A 27,894-nucleotide genomic window follows, 5' to 3' on the forward strand; every position below is an offset into this window, starting at 1 on the left:
AACCAACCATACACAATGGGACTTTGTTGGCTGCGAATAGATCCCTGGAAAGGAGAATTTGATAAGAGATAATTGGGTATCCCTGGGTATCCCCACACCGACTTACCTCTGTGCTGGGATCTGACGTTTACTCCTCTGGTGGTGATGCCTGCTGTGTCATAGTGAATATCTGAAGACAAGCGGCCTGATTCACAAAGATGAACTTGGACTTTTTTTCCGAATTTAGACCAAAAATCAAAGTTTACGACTTTTTGGTATTCACAAAGGTAAGTTGCGTGTAGTATCTTTACGCCTGTGCTTGGGCGGAATCTCCACACCAGGAGTGAAAGATACTACTGTTAACTTACCTTTGTGAATACTGAAAAGTCTAAACTTGGACTTTTGGTCTAAACTTAAGCCAAAAGTTTAAGTTTACCTTTGAGATTCGGGTCCAAGAGTGATCCCTTTACTACCTTATTGGCATAAAAGGTCACATGAAAGTTACTATAATAATAACAAATAATAAAACTGAGTATCTCTATTGCTCAGATTCTCTGGGACATTGCTGGAACTCTGACATTTCTGAAACTGAAACACAAATAATACCTAAGTAATTAATATCATTCAGTTTGGGCAAAATCTCACTCCCTTATCTGACAGGATAGCTACTTTACGTTTTTGTGACAACACATTCTCTGGTTTTTCTACATTTATTGTCTTTTCTTAACTCTAGTATAAACAATTTTCCAACAGCAATATGTATTAATCACTTTCCCTAATCGCATGCCTCTACCTCAAACACAACATATGCATTATTAAAAATATCAACAGCCTTTAAAGAGTTGAGAATCCTTCCTGTTCCTCACATAGCTTAGTATCCAAATGTGCAAATTAAAATAGACTTTAAACTCTTTCAAGGTTATCTCTGAACAGTACTTTTACCTCTGAAGTTCATATCCAAAGTACGATTGGAAACTTTAGAATAGTATTCTGTATCCTTCCTACAGCAGCAAACTATGCTGATTGCCCAGTAAAGATGCTCCGAACTGTGATATTTCTACAGCTTCATGGGAAATGTAGTTTTCTGAATTATGCCCCTGTGCATATGTGCAGTTGTCCTCCAGAGACACTAAGCGTAGGCACTGCACCCTCATGCTTTCCTTCCCCAAATGACTGTAGCTTCAGTTGTAGGGCAGGTATGTGCTGTATTTATGCAATATGGTGTATTCCTGCCCTTTCCCCCTGTGCTGGTGCACAATTGGCCGCCTACATCCAATGCAGGCACCCCTGCACCTTCCTGCACAAAATCAATCCCGCAAGGCATTTTCCTCTTTCCTTGTGTGCTGCATAATGCAGCACACATGGAAAGAGGAAAAAAACAAGGACAAATAAAAATATTTCTTCTTGTTCTGCCTACTTTGGGGAGGCGTAAGGCTTTGCCGGTGCCCCAGGTTTGCATGATTAAGTAAATCTGGAGCAGTGTCAAAATCCATTAGTGTGGTGCGGGAATATCCACCACAATGCCCATGGAGCACCTCCCTGGTGCAGATTACGGCAACGCCTTATGCTGCTTTGTTTTACTTCATATCTATGAGGTTGTTTAAAGCCACATAAAGTGGATTTGCGTGGCCTCATAGATATGGATGAGAGGTTTGTGTCGCTGGAGCATCAAAAAAAGTGATGCAACAGGGCCTAAGCCTCTCAAAAATATGCCCCTTACTTTATGGACTCTTGGGATTTGCACCCAATTGACCAGTTTGGTGTTGCTTTATATCTGCTTTCAAGAATCTGTGAATGAAGGACAGTGTGTCCATTAATGCCATAAGAGTGTAAGCGGTTTCAGACAGCCTGGCTTTCATCTGTTTCTATACAGGTACGGGCGGCGAACAATGCTCCTGGTCTGCTGTGTATTCACATTGCTGTTCGAAATGGCTGCCGCAGTATCTGTCAATTATCTCATGTTTGCCATCTTCCGGTCGCTTTCTGGGATGTCACTTTCTGGATTTCCTATCATCATACCAGCATTAGGTACGTAAAGGGTCAATGTGGTGGGAACGTTTGTTAAAAAATATATTTTTTATCTAATTCCCGCACCTAATACAGCTCACTCCATCTCTCAAATCCACTCTAGAGGACAGTCACCCTACTGACCCCCTCCCCCATCTTAGAAACATCATATCATATGTTGTATGGACAGGTGACTTGGACAGCTTTCTCTGTCTACTCCTGTGCTGATTACCAAACCTGTTATGAAACAAAGCAATAAGAATGTTGGAGGTTATTTATGAGAGACTTGCGTCTCCGGAGCGCCATTTTCTCTGACACACCAGCCACGCAAGCCTCTCAGCCATAGCTATGCCTGGCTTTAAATGACCTCATAGATATGGAGTAAGACAAAGCAGTGCAAGGCGCTACATTGCCTTACCCTGTGCTAGGGAGGTGTGCCGTGTGTGTTGCCTTGGGTTTTCCCATGCAACACCCATGGATTTTGAAGGTGACACAGATTTACTAAATCACGTAAACCTGGGGCAGCGCCGAAACCTTACGCCTCCCCAGGGAAGGCATAACAAGGAGAAATATTTTTATTTCTCTTCATTTTTTCCTCTTTCCATGTGAGATGCATTCTGAGATTGTTCTGAGGTGTCTCTTTCTGCACAAAAACAATCCTGCATGTAATGCAGACACCCTTGCACCATAGTGCAAGGGTGCCTGCGTTGGCTCTAGGTTGCCAAAAGGGCTTCAGAGCAGGGGGAACGGACAGGAATGGACCGTATAGCATAATTACTGTGCATTCCTGCCCTTTCACATTGGCACAGGACAGCGCTGCAAGAAGACTTGCGCTGCTGCCCTATGCCAATTCCCCACAAAAACCCACGATGGGTGCAAGCATAGGTCATGAATACCTGGACCCAGAATAGTGACTCAGAGTCAAGGGATTATTGGGAAGTAAACAAAAAGTTACCTCAACACGCTCTCCATGGCCCGAGTCCTTAAATAATGAATCTTTTACTCCTGCTAGATTTATAAATATCCAGTCCTCGGATAAGCAGCACACACATGACTTTGTTGAATTTGTGATAAAGGAAGACAAGCTCTCAGGATTTCAAGACTGGGTTGTTATGGAGCCAACTGCCAAGATGGCAGTGTAACCTACCTCCTCTGTGTGCCTATCTCATGATGGGCAGTAAAAAACTGCCCCAGCAGAGCAAGATGACTGGAAAAGGCCGAGGCGAAGATGGACCAGGTAGATTATTCATAGGCTACGGATGATGGCAGTTGTGGTCCAGACAATGCAAGGAAGCTATGCACCTGTGTGAAGGAAAGTGTCCACCTGCTCTATAGAACTGTCTAGCCTGTGATCCAATGTGAGAGGGTTGAGGGCTTGGTGATCCTGATGAGTGTGTCACCACCACTAACTCCACTTCTGCCATCGCCAATTTTTGAGTGCAGAGGCAGGATTAGGGATGCTGTTCCAAAACCTGAGGCTACTCCAGGACTAGTGACTGAACACTGAAGCATCCTCCCCAGCCCAGTAGCATGTAAATGACCACGTCACACACGGAGCTCATCAACAGATGTCTTTCTTCTTAAGGATATGACCATACACTGTTGAATCACGTCATAGCTGTTAACAGTCATCGCTGGCGACTTAGAAAAGTGGGGTTTAGGGGGGGATAAAACAGAAATCAAATATAATTTTTTTTTAAACAGAAGTTGCCGCCGCTCTTTACTGCACTGCAGGCTCCAGCCTGCCGTGCGGCCAATCATTATGCTGCTTAAAGCAGCACTTTGATTGGCTGGAGCACCCTGGCTGGGCTCTCCAACGCAGACTGGGAGCCTGGGACAGCTCTTTCCAACTTGGCTACACAGTGCCGGGTTGGAGAGAGCCCTTGTGCTCCTTTATGTTTGAGCAGGGTGAGACGGCCGGCCAAATATACATGCGCATTGAGGGGAGTGCTCTGTGCACTCACCTCGGTGCTCATCACCCCATGGCCCCACCCCCTTTAAAAATAAGACTATAATAAACATAGTTTATTATAGTTTTATTTTTAAACGTTTGCAGCTCCTGCTGCTGGCAGGGGCGACACTCCTCCACCCTAATGGAGGAGCTGCCCCTGGCTGTTAATAACCACACCCTAACACCCTTGGCTCTGGGTGCTGTGAGACTAAATCATAGATAACTGAAGTTGGGAAGCTTTGTGCAGTCAGGTTACTTCAAAGGACACAACAGATAGAATACAGTCATGAATCAACTCAGGTTTCTGTTTGTCTAAAGACGCGTCAGAAATGCATAGTTATCCTCATTACATTTTATTAAAGTTCCTGAAAATGCCACAATATTGTACACTTAGGTCCTCATTACAAGTGGGCCGGTGGTAAAGACTGCTGTATTATGACTGCAGTGGTCTGGCCTAAGCCAAACCACCACAATGCCGCCAATACCGCCAGGGCGGTCAGACTGCCGGGCCGGAGGTGAGCACCTCCAGCCCAATGGCAGCAGTAAGATTGCCGGCAGTATTATGAGTCGGCACACCGCCAGGTTTTTCATGGCAGTCGCACTGCCACGAAAACCCTGGCGGTAATGCACCCGGCAACAGGAATCCCCTTTCCTGTCCCAGGCACATGCACCCCCACATGTCCACACACTTTTAAACAGCCCACCAACTTATCCACACACTTTGAAACACCCCCATTCGTCCACACACTTTCAAACAGCCCCCCTACTCGTCCACACACTTTCAAACACCCCCTCACTCGTCCACACACCTGCAGACATGCACGCCCACATGACCGCACACACACAGACATGCATGCCCACTCACCCACTCACCCACGCACTTGCCGATAAACACCCCTACTCGCTCGCACCCAAACACACACACAACACTCCATTTGCTCACACTCAGTCAGACACTGCATTCTCTCACAAACATGCACTCAGACACCCCCATTTTCTCACAAACACACACTAAAACACCCCCATTCGCTCACAAACATGCACTCATACAGATACACCATTCGCTCACAAACACGCACTCATACAGATACCCCCACTACTCTACAATCAAGCACACACATACACAGACAGACAGACACACACATATCCCCCTTTCGGACGGTCCACCTACGAGGTGGTCGTCCGGGAGGGAATGGGTCTTGGCGATTTCCACTGCCAGCACCTCACTGCCGTTCAGGAAACCGCTGCGCCGTATTACGTATTAATATGGCAGGCAGAGTCCTGTTGGCGTGGCGCCTCTCTGCTGTGTTTGGGGAGGCCGACGGTGTCGGATTCTCAATTGTAAACAGGCAGAAATCCGAATGAAGTCGTAATATGGCCATCTTCGGGCTGCCAATACTGACGGTCTTCTGGCGCCTACAACTTCAGCGGTCTGTTGAAAAGATCGCCGAATGAGGACCTTAATGTGAAATTTAATTTTCCAGTTTCTCACATGTCTTCTATAAGGCTGCCAGAATCTAGTCAGCAACACCTAGGTGGTCATTTATAGCACAGTTCCCCTTGCAAACATTTATATATATATGTATAATTATGTATATATAATTATTATTTGATGAGCACAATCTATTACTTGAAGGTATCTAGGTGCTAATAATTCACAAATATTTATCAGGCAAAGAAGTAATATGAAGTACAATAAATACAGTGAATTCCATGTTAGACTCCAGGTTGTGGATGCAGGTGGGGTGATCAACTATGCTGAAGGCAACTGAGAGAGCCAGCAATATCTGGAGGGAGGGGTTGTCTTCATCTCTGATCAGGAGGGCACCTGTGATTTGTAAGGTGTCACTCTTCATGCTGCTTGTGTACTCTGAAGCCAGACTAGTAAATGTGCGCTAATGTGATCTTGGAGTTGAGTGTCGATTTATTTTTCAATGATTTTGCTGATGAATCGTAGATAAGTGATCGGCCTGTAGTTTTCAGTCTCAGCAGGGTCTGGTGTAGGTCTCTTTATGAGTGGGAGGATTTAGCCTGTTCTGAGAGCCTCTTGGAAATTGCCTTGAGTGAGGGAGGTGTTGATAAAGTAAATGTGGGGCAGCTTTCCCGGACAGACCTTTGATGAACACCTCATTTTCATAGGAAATGATTTTCGGTATTTGAGCAAGTTGGCAAGATCAGTGAAAAATATGGGTTGACCTTTGTGGAGTTCTACAAGAAGGGGTGAGTGTAGGAGGAGAAGCAAGCTTGGTATTGTGCATGTGCTGTGAGATCTTCAGTATTCACCTTTAACTGTCTTCTTTGGGCTGATGGAGGAATTTATGGTACTGATCCTACATAAGCAATTCTGAATGCATTAGCAAGTTAGGAGAGGCCTGGAAGGTAGCTTATTTTGGAGGAATTTGACCCATGTTTGAGTAAGTGACTAAAGGGAGTTGGGAGCTCAGCTGGTGACATCCTGAAGAAGGGGAGTGGTTTTGGGGTCATTCCAACAGTGCCTCCACTGTTGCCCACCTCAGATGGCAGCAGTTGAAGTACTTGATTGCACTTCCTCTCCTCGGAAAGGGTTCATATTATCTGCTGTGGGTACCAAAGATCCCAACCTTGGAGTAGAGCACTCTTCAGGCACTCCGACTCTGACACGCTATACCTTGATGTGATGTGGGCCCCATTGGGGCTGCATGTGGCTTAATCAAGTGGGATAAGGAGACCATTGCTGTTTAAGACCTCTGAGACGTTCTCAGCTCATTAATTGTCTATTTATGGATTTTAAGCAATGTTTATTACAGAGATATGTATGAAACAGTAAATCAAGATATTCATTCTTGGAATTCATTTAGATTCTGGTATCTAGTTTCTAACAGCCAACCTCTCTTTTAATACATTCTTAAATTTGGGTCTTAGAGATTCCCATTTGACTGAAACTCTTCCCCAACTTTAGCTGGAAGAGGAGAGTCTGTGAGCCTCTGACTTTTTTCACCTTCTCCCCTGCAGGTGCAGCTGAGCAACAATGGTCACTCTTCTCCTGAGGACGATATACAGTCTGATTTGAAGGGCTTAAATCTGTGACTTTTAAAATACCTCCCAAAGATAGTGATGTCTGTTTCATCTATCATTTGCAGAGCATGTTCAAGAGGCACACTACAAAAATGACCGTCCTCTTGACGGACTTGAGGTTTCTCTGGTAAATCTGCAGCCAGCTTATGAGTCACCCTAAGTGTGGAAGAATAGTCAGCTCTGTAGGCCACACTTTCTCTACAGAAGCTTAAATAACTTGACTTACCAGTCTGCAGAGCTGTCTTGCTTTCCTGAATGCCTGTGAGCTCTAGGGGTACCTCTGCTCAAAGTACCTGAATCATCTAGCTGTGCCTACCCCCACTAGGCTGGACGAGTGTCCAGAGTAGCTGGTGGTTGACTATGCAGAGGAGAAAATCAATCACTACACACACAAAATAGGACAATGAGGCAAGGTCCACCTTAGTAGGAAATCACGCTGGATTCTTAAAAATGCCCTCACCCACTAATTGTGGCATGCTTCATCATCAGGCTTTTGCTTCAACATCCCCGAGATTGCCAACATCAGGGATGGAGCGAAAACGGGAGGAGTTCAGACAATACATATCATAAACTTAGGGACCTTCTCCGCAGAACATATTTATGTTAAAACTATCTCAAGGGTACACTAATATTATTTGTCTATGCGTCTCCTGGATAGGGTTAAAAACCTTATATTTTGGAGGTGATACTAGGGAATTATCACCCATTCACCCCTGTCATCTGCTATTGTGTCAACAAGTTTTGGCCATTCCACTCCACCCATATAGGTCTGATGGCCTTCATCAGGACATTGGATCCCTCTATCATCACCCCATATCTGATTTCATAGATTATTTGGCAATGGTATATACTGGAGTCTATGGTCCCTTAGCACTGCACACACACAGAAGTACATTCCTGTAAAAAAAGAATATCCTAATAGACCTATACAGACATAAAGAACCACTGTGTTTTCACCCATATGCAATATGCACCCATATGGCAATACCATCACTCTGTCATAGGCATCAGACCTGGAGAATCCCCCATCCAGATTCTCCTCTGTCCACTAATCCATCGCCTCTATTATAATCAACACACCATCACCACGGCACTTCACCCAGTCAAAATCAGTGAGAAAATCATGCTACCAGTGGTCGCTTACCAAGTTTTTCAGCCTCTGTCTCTAAAACTGGAGTACCGGGTGGAGAGTGGCCCTGTCATCACACACTAGTGTGAAGCTCAAGAAACTATATTTCCATTGCATTATCGTGTAAGTGTTCTATTGATCAGTACGATATGCACTTGTTCACCAGAAATCCGACCTCACAAAGATCCGGTGACCATTACTCATATGTTCATACAATTCATGTCATATCAGCCGGATGCCTGTTCTCATATCTAGTGTATCCCAAGCACAATCACACAATGGTCCTTTGTGGTGTTTATGGAGTGTGATCCTGTGCTTCAAAGGCATCCTTCATCAAGAAGGGCATGCATCTGGCACATCTGTTTTGCCTGTGTTTGAGCATTTGACATCACCATGGTGCAGCTTCTGCAAGCAGTAGCCATGACCCCCTCACAAGGTAATGACCATAGCTGCATACTCACTCAAATGAGACAATCCCTACCACAAGGTTTTCAATTTATGACCCTACTGAGCTCAGAATCTACTGGGTACTCAGAGAGAGGGACCTTTACTGCAAATGTTCCCCTTTTTATATACATTTTTATCTAGGTTTTCTACAGTATTCAAAATGCCAAACGCTGTGGGGATATTTAAATTTTATTGGAATATAATCATATAGTGAACATTTTCAAAATCACTCCAAATATAGTGAGCATTAGAGGTACTGATTAGCAAATTCATTAGAAAATAGTTTTTGAAAGGAGTTTAAAATAATTGACTTTAAATAAAAATGATTTAACATTGTTCAGTTTATTCTTGATTATTCATGGCCAAGAGATAACAGCTCCTAACAAAGAAACAACAGCAAAGACGTTTCGCTCTGTCTCAGCACATAGGCCTGAGGCTTTTTCAAGGCTGAAAAATACCATTAGTATATGAAATTAGTCAAATTGATATACATTTTAAAATTTGCTTATGAAGTAGTGGTTGTGTGAGAATACATGACTTAAACAATCTATGTCACCCATTTCCAAGTGTAAGCACAACAAGGCCCACATTTGTAGGCTTTTGGCGCAGGGCAGCTCAGCAAGTCACCTTGCTGCACTGCCCTAGGTCAAGGAGAAAGGACAGGAATGCACCATGTCTATTCCATGTGGTGCATTCCTGTCCTTTTCCACTATGCTGACGCTGTTTTGGCAGCCTAGTGCCAACACAGCCACCCTTTCACCATGGTGCAAGGGTGTCTGCGATGTAAGTAGACTTGTTATTGTGCCGGAAGGGTCACCATCCTGCACAAAAACAATCCTGGGAGGCTTTTTTCTCTTTCTATGTGTGCTGCAGCAAGAGGAAAAAATGAGGAGAAATACAGATATTTCTCTTCGTTGCGGCTCGCCTGGGGAGGCGTGAGGTTTTGGTGCATCTTCCGGTTTACAAGGTCTTGCAAATCTGAAGATGTGTCAAAATCCATGAGTGTTGTGTGGGAATACCCACCTCAGCTCCCATGGAATGCCTCCCTTAAGCAGAGTAAGGGGACGCAGCGATTTGAGCTGCCTTATCCTACTTCATATTTATGAGGCCTCATATATATGATTTCAAGTTTTACGCAACTGTTCATCACTGTGTCACAAACAGGGATGCAACAGCAGCACAGGGGGCTTGTAAATATGCCCCCTATTTTCCATTTGCTTTTTCCAGCCTCTCACAAGTGATACCAGACACCTTTCCGACCACCATTGCTTCCTCACAAAACATACAGCAGTAGGTATTCTTTTCTAAATCAGTCCATTAGATGTGTGTACCCTTATAGCTTGTAACTGCTCAAGAGGGTCCAGTGACTCACAAGTGTGTTTACATTTGGTTATGGGTTACAGAGACGTTGAATCATTGTTATTTTATGGCAATTTTGGTTGCAACTGTTTTAAATTATTCTAATGAATGTGATGACCAGTACTACCTGTGCTCACTATATTTGGAGTGATTTTGAGAATGTTCACAATGTGGTTATATGCTGCTGGGATGTAAATATCTCCACATCTTTTAGTATTTTGACTACACATACTGTGAGGGACGAGGGTCATGCCCTCAAGGGGTTATTTGCACATTTTCTGATGTACAATTAATATGGCACTTTTGTGACACTCGGATCCTAAGACTCCTACTTCTACACATCATTGTGCAGTCATTGAAAGGTTATGCAAGTCCGACTCAGCCAGAAACCAAATACTCTGTACAACAGATACTGTTGGTGTGTGATGAGGGTCACTTTTTGAGAACGCTGGGCTCTTGTGTCCTGCTTTTCTGTAGTCATTGTTGACTGCCTGTTCTGGACCTAAGGAGAAAGTTTAAGCATGACGTTTATTTAAATATGAATAAAGGTGTACAGATACAGTATGCTAGTACCATGGCTGACCAATGGACATGCAAAAAGAACAGATGATGGTCAGAATGCTGAACAAATCAAACATTCACCCCAAGTCACAGATCTGGGCCTAAATCCATTGTTTTTTTGCTCGCCGTAGCACTTCAGTTTGGATCAAGCCATATTCAAATCAGTCTTGACTCTGCTCCACATGGGAACAGTCCAGTACAATGAACAATCAGCAATTTGTCCATTCCCAAAGGGTTAAAAGTAACTCAGGTCTTCTTTGAGCAGTTCATTGCAAGCAACTTCTCCCAAACTCTTTAGTCTTTGTTGTCTGCAACTTTTTGTGTGCTGTTGTGACTACACTACTTTGTTAGATTATGGATTATGAGAAGGAATGAATAAATAAAGAGCATAATTGAAGATAGACTAGAAATAAAGCTGCTAAATTGTGAGTAGACTGTGGGAGAGAGATTTACCCTGTGATGAAGTTGCAGGACCTTGAGTTACATGGTGACCACCAGGGACCAATGTCTGACCTTTGTGTCTTCTCTTGCAGGTGTGGAGTGGGTTGACATGAAGCACCACACCTTGGCCGGATTCCTGGGCAACGTGTGGGGCTGCATTGGGATCATGCTCCTGTCCCTAGTAGCGTACCTAATCCGCGACTGGCGCTGGCTTCTCGTTGCTGTTACCTGCCCCTATATTGTGGCTATTATCAGCATATGGTGAGTGAATACTGACATGAGGGTAAATATGCAATGGTCCCCCTGATTATCCAAGACTGCAACTCTAGACATAATGCTTCCAGAACTATATCACAGCTTCCATCCATTCTACGCTCATCCTTCGCCACCTTTTGACAGGGGGTCCCAAACAGAGCCTTGCCAGTGCTTCTTAAGTGTGATCTGAATCTATGGTCCCAGGAGTTATTGTGGTCCTATCAATCAATCAAGGATTTTTAAAGCATGGGAAATCAACTGTGAGGGTCTCAAGGCGCTGGTGTTTCTAACTGTTAAGTGGTGATCTGCTCATTGGAACAGCCAGGTCCTGAGTCCTTTCCTGATTTGCTGGAGCAAGAAGGCGAGCCTGAGGTGCAGGGGAAGGTTGTTCCATCGTATTCTAGAGTCAACTTCAGAACACCACTGCTTCTGACGAGCTACAGGAATTGTGATAGTCAAATCCACTCTCTTTCTGGTAATTGGTTCAATGTGTCCACTGTTCCCATCCAGTTAGTACCAGCATTGTCCCTCCTAACTCAATGATGAACATGTTTCCCAGTCTTTGTGACATTTAGACCTCTTAAATCCCAAACTCTTGCTGTGTGTGTCTTTCATCTGGTCCTTCCTTCACCTTTTTTCTCTTAACATCATCTGAAGTTTCAAGAAGTGTACGTTTATGCTATTTGTGTCTCAGTTTCTTCTCTCCCCAAACAGGTGGCTTCCTGAGTCTGCAAGATGGCTATTGACCAAAGGCAAGATGCAGGAGGCGCACGACCTGCTGGTTCGCTGCTCTTCAATGAACGGCCAAGCACAGCTACCTCCTAGTATAAACACTGAGGTGAGGGGAGCTGTATTGGGGGTTATGTACACAACTGCTGATCTGCAAGTGATCTCCCCTTCACTCTCTTCTGTCAGATCCACGGTGATGATGAAACACATTTGTATTGCGCCTAGGGTGATCAGGTGTCCCAGATGTTCCGGCAGATTTTGGGAAATTTAACTCATGTCCCGGTTTTTAGAGAGGATCACCTGAAAACTGTGGGAGGTGAATTGTTGTGTTTTACAAAGAAGAGATAGAGCAGGTATTATCAGAAAGCAATTTAATTAACAGGCAATATACTGGCTTTATATGTTGCATTTTATTTATGTTCTTAGTGCCTCTTCTGTACGTCTATGTTGCGGTTCTTGGCTTTAAAATTCTGGTCACCCTATATGCGCCACAGGCCTTCAAAGAGGCCTCAGACACTGTCTGTTGTTCCTCTGTCTTTGTTCGGAGATGTTAAGGTGCATACAAATGTTTCTGTCTTCTGCCTTTGACAATTCTCAATATGTTCTATCATTGCTCTTTTCTGTTGTTGTTTGTAGTATTCTGTCAGGGTATTCTTTTTGTAGCAATTTCCCTGTCATCCATTTGTTTGTGTTTATCCATATGTTTTGTAAGAGAATATTCTGCTCTTCCGATGTGCCTGTCATAATGTTAGGCTTTTGACTAATGATGAAAGCATTCATGTCTTTATAATGTTTTTGCTCTGTTAGTTTCTGACGTTTTGAGGTTTTCTGACTCTAGCTCAGTCCCCTATAAACATGATTTCCTCCCTTATTGATTGTGTGAATTTGATTCTTGAATCTGCTTCATTTAAGTTAGTCTTGTTTTCAAGAGTTTGTTTTTTGAGCATTTCCAAATTAGAAAAATCACATCTGCTTAACAAGTTTATTGAATATTGTTGGCTCTAGCAGAGACTTTTAAATCTAATTTAAATCAGTAAACAATGTATGAATACACAGTTACAGTACACATAAAGACATGTGGGATCGGCTGCAAGGCCCGACTGGCCTCAGCGGACACCGGCCGCTCCCCCGGGAGGCTTGACGAGTGAGCGCCCGGTTCTGTTACTGGGGGGGCAGGGTAGGGGGGAGGGTGTAGCATTGCAGCAGTTTTCAGGCAACAAAGTGCCAAGATAACACTGGTGATTAACTTACCTGCTAAAGAGAGATCGGATGTTTTGTCTAGTGGAAGTTTTGACTCATCTAAGATAGCACAGAGGGTTAATGTACCTGCTGCAAAGAATGTGTACTATGCAGATCACAGAACAGTATTTTATGTGCAATGCTCAGTGGGATACTGCTTTTGTCACAGGGATCGTTTTTTTACTGTGTGCTTCATACGTTACAATCATAATCTAGCACAGTGAATTATGAACTCTCATCTAGGAGCTGCATGCAAACTGCATGGAACAAGTTAGAAAGTTATGTTTTTCCCAGTCTTTCATTATCATAATTTTGCTAAAAAGGGTTTGTTTGGGTAGAACGTGAAGTGAAACCTAATTACTGTGTTACGTTAACTTTGTGCTTCCCCAGACCAGGCACACACTATGGATGACGTGAATCCTACACCTTGTGGTCCACTTTGTTTTATGTAACATTTTCTATGCACTGATTTACACATACATGATTCATTGTCTCTGTTTGTGTGTGTGTTGTGAAGTGTTCACACACCCTGCACTGGTATGAGAGGCGCTATAAGCCAAATGAAATACATATGAGAGAGGCGCTATATAGAGAATGGAAAGCTGGAAGGCACTGTTGGAGGGCGACTGTAAGAGAAACATTAAAGAGCCACAATAAAGATTGCAGTATCCTGGTGGACTGAGCGCTCATCATTTACTGAGCTTTAAAAATGAATGCAATTGAATATATAATGAAACGTGTTATAAAATTAACCCTTTTTGCCATTTTTTCCCAAATTTACTTGGGAAGGGGGAACCCCCCACTTAACACTTTTGAAGTGGTCAAGCTCGCTCGCTGCACTCACTCGCAATAAACCATATGGTCTGAAAAAATTTGCCAAGGCTGCTTTGAGTTCCCAGTCCGGCGCACATTGGCTGTGATGGAGAAAACCCTGATTAAGCACTGAATGATGCCATTACGTCGCAATTAATCTAGTAAATAGTTAAATGAAGCTCTTCTGCCTTATGGGCTGGGTTTGAATTATAGAAGTACCATACATAACAAATGGCTTGTCTTTAAGTTGATGACACGGGACAAGAAGCAGGTTGACCCAGGCATCATACGGTAATCAGTAACTAATCACGTGACAACGTGTGACTTGTACTTTTTTGTTCTCAGGTACTTGGTAAGATCGCTGAAGAGGAACATACTGATACACATTACTCATACTTTGACTTATTTAGAAATCCAGTACTGAGGAAAATCTCCATATGTACAGGCATTGTATGGTAAGGATATATTTTGTATGTGTTAATACTTGTGATTCTTTATTGTTTATTGGTTTAGAAGAGTACATCCAATTTATTCAAGGTGGGTTTTGTCACCTCTGTTGTAGGTTTAGCATGTCATTCACCTATTATGGAATCAGCCTCAACATCTCAGGCTTTGGAGTGGACATGTACCTGACACAGTTCATCTATGGAGCCATCGAAATGCCCTTCATCCTGAGCATATACATCCTTATGGACAAGTATGGCCGACGTCGCTCAATGGCCTGGCCCATGCTGATCACAGGCTTCTCCTTGGGCATCAATGTCATCATTCCAGTCTGTGAGTTTCTTCAGACACCACATGTCTAGTCCAGTGCATTTTTTTCAAATTGTTATTATTATCATTTGTTACATGTTGTCCAGTATATAACAACAAAAAACAGATAATCAATACAAATGATCACAGATAATAATATGCCACATTAACATGAAAGGATTATAGGACACAGGAAGATGGAAGCAGAGTAAAATCCTATCTCAGCAATATAACCTCCAGCAATAGTTCAGGAGGCAGGCTGGTGAGTTATCTTATATAGCTTTCACAATGTTGAATGGGTACTTAAGCCTGTCAAGAGTCTTTATGATTCTTGCTGATCACAAGGATTTCAAGTATGACATTAGGTCCCTCTGCTGGGTTCAATTAAACTCTGCTCCCTTCACCAACATCAGGTCTAAAGATAAACGTTCTTAGATATATTACCAAGTGTTTCTGAGTTTTGATTCTCAGGGTATTCATGTGAATTCCTTCCTAAAAGGGATATTTGAGGATGCCAGAGAGAATAAGCTCAAGAGGGTCTGCTTTTACATGAGTCCCGGCTGGTGGGCCAAGAAAAAGGAGGAGGAATCAGACATGTAACCAGATGAACCCCTAGGGTTCTAGCTCAAAGGCTTATAGAGGAATTTAGAAAACCCCCAGGGTATAAGAGCTGTGATTGGTGCTTAGTCAGTTTTTCCTACCTCTTATTATGTTCAGAAAGGTCTATGGGAAGCCAGTAGTCTGTGACCCCGCCTCCCCATAAGAGGCAAGCACTGCCCCAGATACTGGACCGAGAAACCACATGACTGACCTCATCCTCCTGCTGTAAAACCATTTCATGGGTCCAGGTATTCTGCTGGCAGATGATGCCAGGTCCTACCTGCATTCCGGAGATCCATGGTTCCCATTTCTTCTACCCCCAAGTCACTGAGAAGAACAACTGGGTCCCAATATAAGGGCAGGACAGTGTCTTTTATGTCAGCCGTGGGGTGGGTGGCCTGGTGACTTCTTCTCCACCTAAACGTGGTCACCTTACCAACCTCTGAGGTCACCACACTTAAAAAACAAGCCCATGTCCAGAGAAAAGGGTTCGGCCTATGCCCTTATTTCCTAAGGTCGGTGTGCTGTGTTGCATGGGAATGAAGACTGGAGCTGTCTGTTCACAAAACCCCTGTATTCTGGAGTCCTGACATTTGGGCTGGAGCAAGGAATGATGATGAGACAGTAGATTGACAGTATTGTAAGTCTTGCCCGGACTTCAAATGACTTCACAGGAGAAAGGCTGGAGGGACAAATGCCATAGCAGATCTGGGGTTACCATCTTTGATATAGGTGAGACAAGGTAAATGAGCATGGTATGTAACCACAGAGAAGTATAGTAACTTAAAGCTTCAAACACACATAATGGTCAGGCATTCTTGTTTGACAGTTCTGTTAGTCACTTCTTAGGGTAGGAGTTTGCGACTAGTGAAATGGTAGGGGTAAGACCCATCCTCAAGTGATTGAAACAGTACTGCCTCTAGTTCAATATATGAAGCATCCATTTGCATAACAAAAGGTAAGGAAAAATCTAGGTTTCGCTGAACCAGGTTGGAGGCCAAATCCTCATGTAAACCCACAAAGGCTTGCTATTTCTCATTGCACCAAGATTCTGTGCTACGAGTTGACCGCTGAAACAAAGCCATTTTTAAGAAGCCTTGCGCCACATTAGCATATTTTTTTATGCTAATGTTGCATTAGGCTTGCAAAATCGCTGTACCATATTGACAAAGTGGCGCAACGCATGAGTTGTGCCACATTGCTACCCTTTGTGCCACATTATGCATGTCCCCTGCATAATGTACGCAAAGCGGGCGTTCTGGCGCAAGGAGGCCCGCAAAAATGGCTCAATTAAATCTACAAGATTTAATTGCACCATTTTTTACGTCATTTTTAACTCCTTGTGAAAGCAGGCTTTAAAAGGACACTCCCATTGGATTCAATGGGCCGCCTTGCACTTTGCTCCACTAGCGTCAACATTTTTGACGCTAGTGGAGCAAAGCGCCACAATAGCATAAAAAATGTTGACGCTATTCTTTCTAATATCGTCATGGTGCGCCGCATCTTAAAAACAGCACACACATGGTGGCATTAGCGGGATGCAGGGGGGTGTAAGAAAAGTGGGGCTCCAAGATGTGAAGCACCAATTTTCTTAAATCTGGGTTTAAGTTTTTAGCTGAAGTAGAACAAATATGCAATAACGTGCCTGCAATGTCCATCAAACTCTATATATGAGCATGTGACTTCCTTTGTTCGGGGTTGGAGTATCTGATACAAGGTTATTAATTTCTAACTTTGTGAAACAAAGTCTTCCCCCACAGATCTTGAGCCTAAGATCTATCCGTTGAGTGGTTGTAATAGCACAACATGAGGCATTGATGCTGAGAGTCACCTCTCCCAAGGCTACAAAGACCAACTATAAGTGATGATAGAGTGGCCCAGTAGCTGCTGTAAACAATACCATCAGGCTGTCTAGCAGAATATTTCTGTCATAGAGCAGGAATGCAGTCCATGAGCTGCTGGAAAGTGGCTGGGGTGCCATGCAGGCCAATGCTAGGACCGAAAATTGATATAACCCAATACAGAACTAGAATACCTTTTGTATCTAGTAAAATCCAGCAAGAGTATCTGCCGCTACTCCTTTTGTAGGACCAAAGGTACTGATGTACTGGACGGATCCCATCCTCTTTGAACAGATCATCTACCCTCAGCATTTGGCATGTATTTGTATCAGATGTTGAAATGTGATTTACCCTTCAGACATTCACAAAAAAACTGAATAGTAAAATAATGTTTGGAAGCCAGAATTTGCTTCATCTATAGAGAGATCTGAGCTGAAAGTAGTTGTAGGAGGCTGGCTCTCTAAATAGTGCACAGCAATGATGTGCACTGTGCACAGAGTCCAAGCAACCTCACGTTGGTTCACAGAAGTAAAAACTAGACCACCTAATGCTCTAACTTTTGTGGTAGCTTGGTCGAGCAGTTAGGCCAATCTTGTAGAAGTGCTAAGCATTTGTTGTACTCAAAGAATCAATAAATGTGGGGACACACTCAAAAGAATAACTCAAGACCAATTTACAACACTACTTCAGATTGTTATGAATGTTTTAAGACCAAGATCATCAAAATCAGGTAAGTAGTTTTGTAAGTTATGATTTTCAAAAGTTTAGCAAGAATAGTGTTTTTGTGGATAATTACGCACCATAGGAATCAATCGGAGAAAACGTAAAAAATGCATATGCTTTTATAAATGTCACTTTCAAGTTTTAAGTCAGGATCATTGAGATGTCCTGTGGGCCAGCTGGAGAAGTTCTGGTGGTTCCCGGTTCGAGTGGGAACAGCGGCTAAAAGTCTTGTAGCTGGTGAACTACAGGCAAGGGGATCACTTGGAAATGCACTGCACAGGCAGACTTGAAGATGAGTCTAGTGGGTCCCTTTGAAGTGTAGAAGGTGCAAGGGTTGGGGACCCCAAGAGCCCAGCTGGTTCTCTGATAAAAGGGCCATGGAGGACGGCTACAGATCAGATAGGTCAGCCAAGAGCTGTGTGCAAAGGAACCTTTGGAACTAGGCGGCAGGTTACTTCGAGGGTGGATTGCAGGTCAGCAGGGCCATTCTGGAGGGTGGTTCTTGGGTGTCCTGAAGCATCTTGACTGGTGCTTGCTTCAGGACCCTGGAGAGTCCAGAGTGTACTTTTGTCTGGGTGTCCAACATTGGGGGTCCAGTACCGCTGCCTATTATATGGTTCAGTCACAGGAGGTCGCAGTGCCATCACACATGGAACACTTGCGGGGTTTGTCCTCCGGGTCCGTCAGGCAAAATTTGGTCTGGCTGCTCATTCTGGTCCCTTGGTCAGCAGCTAGTCAGAGAACTGGACCTCCCTGGATCCTGCTTGCTGGTTGCAGATAGTGATGCCTTCACTCTGGAGGGTTGTTCTTGTGCAGTTTTTAGGTGTTTGGAGGTCCTCTGAGGTTTCTTGGAGTACGTCCAATGTCCAGTCGACCCCTCAGCGGTGATTGTCGAGTCCTGGGTGCAGCAGGCAAGGTTTGGCACCTTTTCCGTCTTGCAGCAGGACTTCTGTTCTCAAGCCTTGGGTCTTCTTTGTCACTGGCCTTCTTGTGTCCATTTAATCTGATCTGCAGATCTAGGGATGCCCACTAAATACTGCATTTAAGGGGCATTTAGTTGAGTACCTGGTAGTGGCCAATGAGCCATCTACGTTTGGGTGGCTCCACCTACTATGTGAATACTTCCTGAGGGGAGAGGTCACACCCCTAACCCTGATTGGCTACTTTCCTATCACGATGGAAGAAAATGCAATGGAGAGTTCACCTCGCCTGCTACTCCTGAGGGGTGGTGCAGGCAGAGGGTGGCCACTCTTCCTAGTCTTTGAGCATTTTCTAACAGTTGCTCCTGCCAAAAGTGGAGGTTGGCACTGGAGGCAGCCATCTGCTGCTAGCAGCAGCGCTGGGGGTCGAATTTCAAGGGTGGCAAGCGCTTTGTAGCTCACAGGCAGGGCAGTGCACATTCCTAGGGAGGAGGTATAACTCCTGTGTGTAGAAAGGGCTTTGTTTTCTGGTCATGGAGAGCAAAGGCCCTCACCCCAGGGATCCAGAATGTTGCCTGATGGTGGCAGGCTGGTTGAGAGTGGCCAGCAACCATGCCAGAGTTATTTAGCTTTACAAGGGTCACCTATAAGTTAGCCCGTGGGTGCATTTGACAATAAATCCTATACTGGTACCAGTTTGGATTTGTTGTTCTGAGTTGTTTGATACCAAACAACCCAGGGTTCATAGTGGCCATCACCAGTATCCCGCACATGCATTTAAATTGGGTGCTCTGTATACTTACTATGTCCCAACTTTCACAAGGAACAGTAGGGGCATATTGCTCATGCACCTATGCCCACACATGTATGATAGTGCACCCTGCCTTAGGACTGTAAGGCCTGCCAGAGGGGTGGCTTACCTATATTGCATGCAGTGTGTAGTCGACAGGTCACACAGGCTGTGTGGCATGTCTGGTTTGTATTTTAGGGTTGCACCAGGACACTCAGCCTGCAATGGCAGGGGTGAGTGCACTTGGATGCAGTGTTCCTGAGGGTGGCACAATCTGTGCTGCTGCCCTCAGCGACCTACCCTTAGTACTTAGTGGCCACTAAAGGTGTTACCACTTGTGCCAATGCATCCCAACAGTTTTGGGGAAAGGGATCTGGCCCTGGGAACCTGTTTAGTAGGGGCCCAGGGCACATACAACTTTGAAACCACATCATATACCCTCACATTGAGCAGCTCTACATCATCACACACATCCAAAATGCATGCATAGGTAGGTTCCCACCGGAAAATGGATCCCCACCGCAACCAGAAGGACGGTCACCCAAGCCCTCGTAAGCAGCAGACTGGACTACGGCAGCGCCTTCTACGCAGGAACCACGGCCAAGCTCCAGAAAAGACTGCAACACATACAGGATGCCTCCGCATGCCTCATCCTGGACATCCCCGCCACAGCCACATCACAGCCCACCTGAGAGACCTGCACTGGCTCCCCATCAACAAGAGAATCATGTTCAAGCTGCTCACTCACACTCACAAAGCACTGCACAACACTGGTCAAGAATACCTCAACAGATGACTCTCCTTCTACATCCTGACCCGCCAGCTTCGCTCTGCTGACATTGCCCTCACCACCGTTCAACGCATCCAGAGAACGACCGCCGGTGGCAGATCGTTCTCCCACCTCACCGCCAAGATGTGGAACACGCATCCTATCCACCTGCAACAGACACATGACCTGCTAACCTTCAGGAGACACCTCAAGACCTGGCTGTTAGAGCAGCATCAGCCCCCCCCCCCCTCCCCATAGCGCCTTGAGACCCTCACAGATGAGCAGTGTGCTTTACAAATACTATGATTGATTGATTGATTGTGGATTCTCATCTTTGGAACAATTTACATTAACGCATAACTTTTAATGAAGCCTATTGCCTTTAAGGCCCTATATGTAAAGAGAAGCATAAACCCCTAACCAGACTCTTCATGAAAGTTATAACACTACACACAAACAAATACCCCATAGTATAGAAAAATACAGATGATATAGAAGTGAACTGTTGGGAACAGATTTGTGGAATCCCCTTCCAGTGGATTAGGTACTCTCCTTTTAACCTATAAACCAAAGGATTTTATTCCGATTGTAGTCGTTTACAGCAGAAATTGGGCACAATCTCCATGCTCCACCTCTAGCTTCTGCAGGCCATGTGTGGAGATTAGAATTAGACTTCATAAAGTTATTATGGTGGTCCAGGAAAGACTGATTGTACAGGCTGAAAAATGTGCAATAGCTCTATGCCTGTGGCCATGTGACACCAGAACTAAGGGCTACTTTTTCATCAGAATGTGCATTATGAAAAGCTCAAAAAAATCTAAGAATTTGGCAACCTAGAGATGACTGGAGCAATATTATTAGGGAGAAAATTCTGTTTTTGGCTAAGCAGGGTCCTAATTTTTGAGCCTTCTGACACTGAAGGCGCCAGTAGGTGTTGCTTAACCCTGTTCGTGCAACATAATCCTTTCGCTGTTATCCAGGCTTCATTAATCTGTCCTGCTAAAGCAGTGTGAAAATTACTAATGCCTGAAATTTACCACATGTAAAGTGTCTTTGGCCTGTTTTTCCATCACGTTTAAAAAATTATTTTGGTATCTTGTTATGTACTGCACTATTTTTTTTCTCGATAGGTTAATGTTTAAAAAGTGTTTTGTTTGTTGACCAGTAAAACCTCCAATGGATGATTGTTTGTTTTTCTGAACAGCTTTGTATCACATTCCCTCTCTTAACATAAACAGCGTTTAATTCCTCCCTCCACCTCACCTAGCCCTTTAACTGTGTCCAGTTGTATAACTCTTGCCTCTTTTCTCTCTCCTGCTCTCACTCACCTCAAGCACTAGGGGCGCTGCGAACCACAGTCGCTGCTGTAGGGAAAGGATTTTCTGTATCCGCTGCCATGGCGATCTTCATGTGCACCATCGAGCTCTACCCCACTGTCCTCAGGTATGCACAAACAATTCTTTCTGACATTCACGATTAACAATATGGGCTACACCAAAACAGAGTGTTAGCAAGATAAAGGAACTGCAAATTATATTGCAGATGAAAATTCCAAGCACACTTAATTTCCGTATCACAATTACATAGGGTCAGAAGAGCTGTATTGCATGACTAATACATTTTAGTGTGGTGATGCTGCCACCAGCACCTAAATGTGTTAGTAATTGTAATTGTAATAGTATTTATATAGCGCTTACTACCCCTAATGAGGCAGTAAAGTGCTTTTTGGCGAGTAGCACGCTACTCTGGAACCCAAAGGATTAGTGGTGTATTAGTGTACGTGAGGTATGAGTTAATTGGAGCGGAAGTCATGTGAGTCTGTTAGTTGGGTTGAACAGAATAATGCGGGATAGAGGAGGGAAGAATCCAGAAGTGTTAATTGGGAGATCATAGTAGTAAGATTAGGTTTTGGATGAGTAAAGGAGAGGTGGAGGATGGAAGAGTCTGTAGAAAAGGATTAGGGAGATCATACTAGTAAAATGGGGTTTGGGATGAGTCAAAGGAGTGGTATACAAGGGAACAATGTAGTCGGGTTATTTGGGAGATGATAGTGGTAAACTGAGGTTTGGGGTGAGTTAGGAGAGGTAGATGAGGGAACAGTCTAGGAGGGTTATTTTGGAGATAGTAGTAGAATGGGTTTGGGATGAGCCAGAGGGTGGAGGTAGAGGATAGATAGATAGAAGAATAGGGTGATAGTGAGACTAAAGCTTTAAAGAGAGTCATTTTTTCCTCTTGTACAGTAGGAGTAAAGTAGTAAATAAATAGATACATGATTACATAGTAAGGGAATATATGTGTAAGGAATATAATATATTGAGATTTAAAGTTGTATCCTATAAATACAGACTTTCAAGAGTTGCAGTATTTGATGTTAATTTATTTATGTACTTTAATAACATTATTTTTTCGTTCACCGTAGGAAAAATATACATTTGTTAAACAGACCTAAAGAGTATGTATATATTTTAAGATAAAATAGTTATTATATGTATTGGCACTAAGGGCCATATGTATGAACACTATTTCCCATAGACACAGAATGGGTAAAACCCTTTGATACATTTGGCCCTAAGAAACACACATATCTAGATATATACATTTAACCAGATTATAAAATGTTTACATACAATGGGACATGCAGTCCATTGCTGTTTGAGTATAGTGGTTACGTAGGAAAGAGCCAACTCTTGAGTGGTCTTCTGAAGATAAGATAGTTATCCGTGGATCTTATATTTGGGGGGTAATGAATTCCATAGTTTGGCTGCTTGAACAGAGAAAGATGTACTACCTATTGTCTTTTTCTTCTATGGTGGTGTTTTGAGGCGAGGTGCTGATCTTAAGCAGTGGTTTCTTTCTTGAATGTATTTGTTGATTTTATTCTTGATGAAAAGTGGTCCTGTTGCATGTATTGCTTTGTGTGTGATACAAAGCGCCTTGAAGGAGGATCTTCTGGCAACCAGTAACCAACATATAGCCCTCAAGGCAGGGGGGATGTTGGCTTGTGGCTTTAAATGTAGGAGTGGTCTGGCAGCTGAGTTCTGAATGCATTGTCATTTTTTCATAGTAGATAGAGATGATCCATGGTAGAGGTCATAGGCGTAATCTAGTTTAGATAGTAAAAGAGAGATAGTTGCCTGCACCTTGTGTGGAAATCCAAGGTGGTGGAAGACGCGTTTCAGTGTTTTCATGGCGATGAAGCTTGATCTTGCTAATTTGTCCACTTGAGCATTCATTGTTAACTTGGAGTCTGTGGCAATTCCAAGGTTTCTTACTTTCTTAGATACTTTAGCAGGTGGTACCAGATCATCAGGCCAGGTGCAGAGTAGATCATAATTTTTCCAGTTACCACATGTGAGTATTTCTGTTTTGGAAGCATTCAGTTTGAGATGGCTCCATGCTATTCACTGATCAATGGCTCTGAAGCAAATGAAGATTTGTGAGTTTCCAATGTCTTTGGGGCATTCCAGTTTAAGCAGTATTTGTGTGTCATCTGCATAGTTGTAGCATATGAGTTGAAAAATTATTGATCATTGCCAGTAATTACACCATATAGATGTTGAAAAGCATGGGTTAGAAGATTGACCCTTGAGAGACCCCTGCTTTTGTGAAGTAGGGTTTGGACGAGAAAGGGGGAGTATGGATGACATTAGTTCTGTTTTTAAGGTAGGATGTGATCCAGTTGAGAGCAGTCCTCTCTATGCCTGCTTCTTAGAGTCTTTGTATTAGGGTGTCATGGTCAACTGTGTCAAAGACAGCTGAGAGTTCCAGGGGAAGTAGTGAAGTAAATCCATTCTTAAGGTCTTCCGGAAATATTCCCATAGTTAAAGAATTATTGATGATTCTTCTTACTGGTGTGGTAGCAGAAGTAGATAGAAGAATGTTCTTGAAGATGTGTGGTGGAGAATGGTCAGAAAGGCAGCCGGAAGGCTTGCTTGCTTTGACCGAATCCATAAAATCACTGTGTGATATTTGTTTGAAGGATTGCAGAGACTGGGTTGGCTTACTCATGGAGGGGATTTTGCAATTGGGTTGGTACTGGTGGTTTTCCTTTATTTTAAATAGGAGCCCAATGTGTTTGCCTTGGTTGTGTAAAGATTTGCAAGTTTTTCTGTGAAATCTTGAGTAATGTGATGATTTGCTTCCATGCATTTAGGTTTTCAAAATTTGTTGAGAATTTTTCTAAATTCTTTATTCGCAGAAATAGCAATTTGAATTCTGTTTGACTGGTACCTTTTTTTAATCTTTTTTGACTGATGATTTGTATATTCGATTAAGTTTGCATAGCTGAGGTTTATTTTGAATGTTGTTTGTTTTGAGGCGGTTTGTTGCAGCCTTCTAATCTGTTGTATTATTTTTTTTTGTTCTATATTCCTCCAAGGTGCTGTCCTTTTTTTCCTGTTTTGTTTTTCTGAGTGGTATCAGGATATCGAAAGCTTCCTGTAGTCACTCATTAAGTTTTTTAGCAGAATTTATTGTGTCTAGATCTGTGTTGGCTGTTAGTTGTCGTTCTAAGTATTCAAAATTAAATTTGCTCCATGTTCGATAGATGTATGTATGTAACGTGATCTTGGGTGTGTTGATTTATGTTCTTTTATTTTGGAAAATTACCAAATGGTGGTCTGCCCATTTGACTGGTGTGATGCTTTGAACGGTAACTAGCTCTGGGTTTGCAAAAATGACATCTATGATGTGTCCAGTGATCAATCAATCAATCAATCAATCAAAGGATTTATAAAGCGCACTAATCACCCGTTAGGGTCTCAAGGTGCTGGGGGGGGGGAGCTACTGGTCGGAAAGCAATGTCTTGAGGTGTTTCCTGAAAGTCAAGAGGTCTTCGGTCTGGCGAAGGTTGAGCGGTAGGGAGTTCCAGGTCTTGGCGGCTAGGTGGGAGAAGGATCTTCCTCTGGCGGTGGTGTGGCAGTTACGGGGGACGGAGGTGAGAGCGAGGCTGGCACAGCGGAGATTGCGGGTGGGGGTGTGGAAGGTGAGTCTGTCGTTGAGGTAGGCTGGGCCTGTGTTGTGGAGGGCCTTGTGTGCGTGGGTGAGGAGTTTGAAGGTGATCCTCTTTGGTATTGGTAGCCAGTGTAGGTCTCTGAGGTGGGGTGATGTGGTTGTGGCATGGGACATCTAGAATGAGGCGGGCGGATGCGTTCTGGATTCTTTGTAGTTTTGTTTGGAGTTTGTTTGTTGTTCCTGCATATAGGGCATTTCCGTAGTCCAATCGGCTGCTGACCAGGGCGTGGGTGACAGTTTTCCTGGTTTAGACGGGAATCCACTTGAAGATTTTGCAGAGCATGCGGAGGGTATTGTAGCAGGAAGAGGAGATGGCGTTGACCTGCTGAGTCATGCTGAGTGTGGAATCCAGGATGAATCCCATGTTACATGCGTGGGTGGTGGGAGAGGGTGCGGATCCTAGGGAGGTGGGCCACCAGGAGTCGTTCCATGCTGAGGGGTTGGCACCAAAGATGAGGCTCTCTGTCTAGTCTGCGTTTAATTTGAGGCGGCTTGATTCCATCCAGCTGGCGATGGTGTGAAGTCTGTTGTGGAGGTTGTTCTTTGCAGTTGTAGGGTCTTTTGTGAGGGAGAGGATTAGCTGAGTGTCATCTGCATAGGAAACTATGTTGATGTGGTGTGTTCATGTGATGTTGGCGAGTGGGGCCATGTAAACGCTGAAGAGCATGGGGCTGAGCGACGATCCTTGGGGAACGCCACAGATGATTCTGGAGGCTTCTGCTAGGAACTGTGGAAGGCGGACTCTCTGGGTTCTGCCTGCGAGAAATGATGAGATCCAGTTGAGTGCCTTATCGTGGATTCCGGCGTTACGGGGGTGTGTGTGGAGAGTGTGATGACATACTGTGTTGAAGGCTGCGGAGAGGTCCAGGATGATGAGTGCTGCTGTTTCTCCTCCAAGGTTGTGAGGCTCTTATCACCAGGTGCAACCCTACACCAACTTCCTCCTGTAACTTCCTCCTCCTTTACAGACCAACACCCAGCAATTCAACATTCCCGGACACATTTCTAGACACAGTTTCAAACCTTATAAGACTATACTACAATCTATGCATTCTTGGGGATCTAAACATTTGATTAAACAAACCCAATGTGGCCCATCCAAAAGCTATCATCACTGGCCTAGTCACATCGAACCGCCCGATCTCCCTCCTCCCCTTCCCAGCCAAAGTCATTGAAAAAATCGTGAACAGCCAACTATCCCGGTTCCTGGAAGACAGCAAGGCACTCAAAACCTCCCAATCCGGTTTCCGCAAAAGCCACAGCTCCGAGACCGCACTCATTGCTGCCACAGACGACATCAGGACCATGCTCGACCCTTGGATGGAGATGTTGTCTGTTTTGCTGAGATTTATTATTTGTTTGAATATAACAGCTAGTCCACCTCCTCTTTTTTGCCTGTATGGTTTTCTGTGCTGGTTTGATAGCCCGGAGGAACGGCTTTATACAGCACTGTGGTCATTGCATCTCCAAACCATGATTCAGTTCTGAAGAGTAAATCAGGTTGTGTGTCCATGTGTAGGTCGTAGCTGTTATGCTTGTTTTTAGAGAGTGATTGAGCATTTATGAGCAGACAGTTTACAATTTGTGTATTGGTGGTGGTGTAATGTTGTTTTGTGATCAGTATATTTTGAACTTGTAGCAGGTGTGTCTCTAGTGCTGATATTAACTGTACAATGGTCATATTAGTGTTGTTTTTCTATATTGTGTTCGTCATCCAGCAGTCTTACAAAGCATTTTGTTGGGTATGTGTGTGTTGATGGTGGAGATGGTGGTTGCGAGTGAAATGGTGAGTTGTGTTCTTTTTGTAGAGTAGTCTTGTTGTGTAATAGACATGGAGATGCAAAATTGTAAAGAATGGCATGTTGTTTATTTTGTTTACATCTGTTTAGGGTGGAAGGATTATGTTTTAGGAGTGATGAGGAGCATGTGGGTCATATTCTAAGGCTCTAAATTGTGCAATGGATGAGAGGTGGGTGAATGAATGTTGTTGTGTTGGGGAGTTGAGAATGAGAATTTTGGAATACAGTTGGTTGAGGATTTGTATTATTATTATAATATAGTCATGACGGTGGGAGTGGGTGTGATGGGAAGTATTGTGAAAGTGTGTTATTTTGTTGTGCTGGTTATGTGTTTTGTTTTGTTTTTGTTGAGTAGTAAGAGGAGATATAGATGTAGTGGTTTTCTGTGAAGGTTGTGTATGTGAGTTACTGCTGGTGAGTGATATTTGAATAGTACAGGGGTGGTGTTGTGTTTTGGAGAAGAGTGTAAATGGTGTGTAAGAGGGGATGGACACGAGTTATGAGTGTTTGAGTTAAATCGCTGGAAGAGGTAAAATGTGTGGTGAAGTGGGGTGTAAGGATTGTATGGTTGTATGTAATTTGTAAAAGGAGGAGGAGGGTGTTTGTGGATGGCGTGGTGGAAGGCTGAATGTAGGTTTTGTCACGATTAAAGGGGTCTGTTAGAAGCAAGTAGAAGATAGAGCTGGTGTTTTGCATGAACAGGGAGTGTGGGTCCTGATGCA

The 27,894-nt window shown here is 43.8% G+C and overlaps 1 protein-coding gene across 1 annotated transcript in view; it reads left to right on the plus strand.

Annotated features, from left to right (window-relative positions):
• Positions 1-27,894, plus strand: part of LOC138296881 (solute carrier family 22 member 7-like) — a 211,896-nt gene that overhangs the window by 77,039 nt on the left and 106,963 nt on the right. The window contains exons 4-9 of the mRNA XM_069236375.1: positions 1,853-2,007; positions 11,021-11,189; positions 11,898-12,021; positions 14,310-14,419; positions 14,527-14,741; positions 21,695-21,803. Coding sequence (XP_069092476.1) covers positions 1,853-2,007; positions 11,021-11,189; positions 11,898-12,021; positions 14,310-14,419; positions 14,527-14,741; positions 21,695-21,803 — 882 coding nt within the window. The remainder of the gene's footprint in view (positions 1-1,852; positions 2,008-11,020; positions 11,190-11,897; positions 12,022-14,309; positions 14,420-14,526; positions 14,742-21,694; positions 21,804-27,894) is intronic.

This window comes from Pleurodeles waltl, chromosome 5 (genome assembly GCF_031143425.1).
Source record: "Pleurodeles waltl isolate 20211129_DDA chromosome 5, aPleWal1.hap1.20221129, whole genome shotgun sequence".
Classification (NCBI taxonomy): Eukaryota; Metazoa; Chordata; class Amphibia; order Caudata; family Salamandridae; genus Pleurodeles; species Pleurodeles waltl.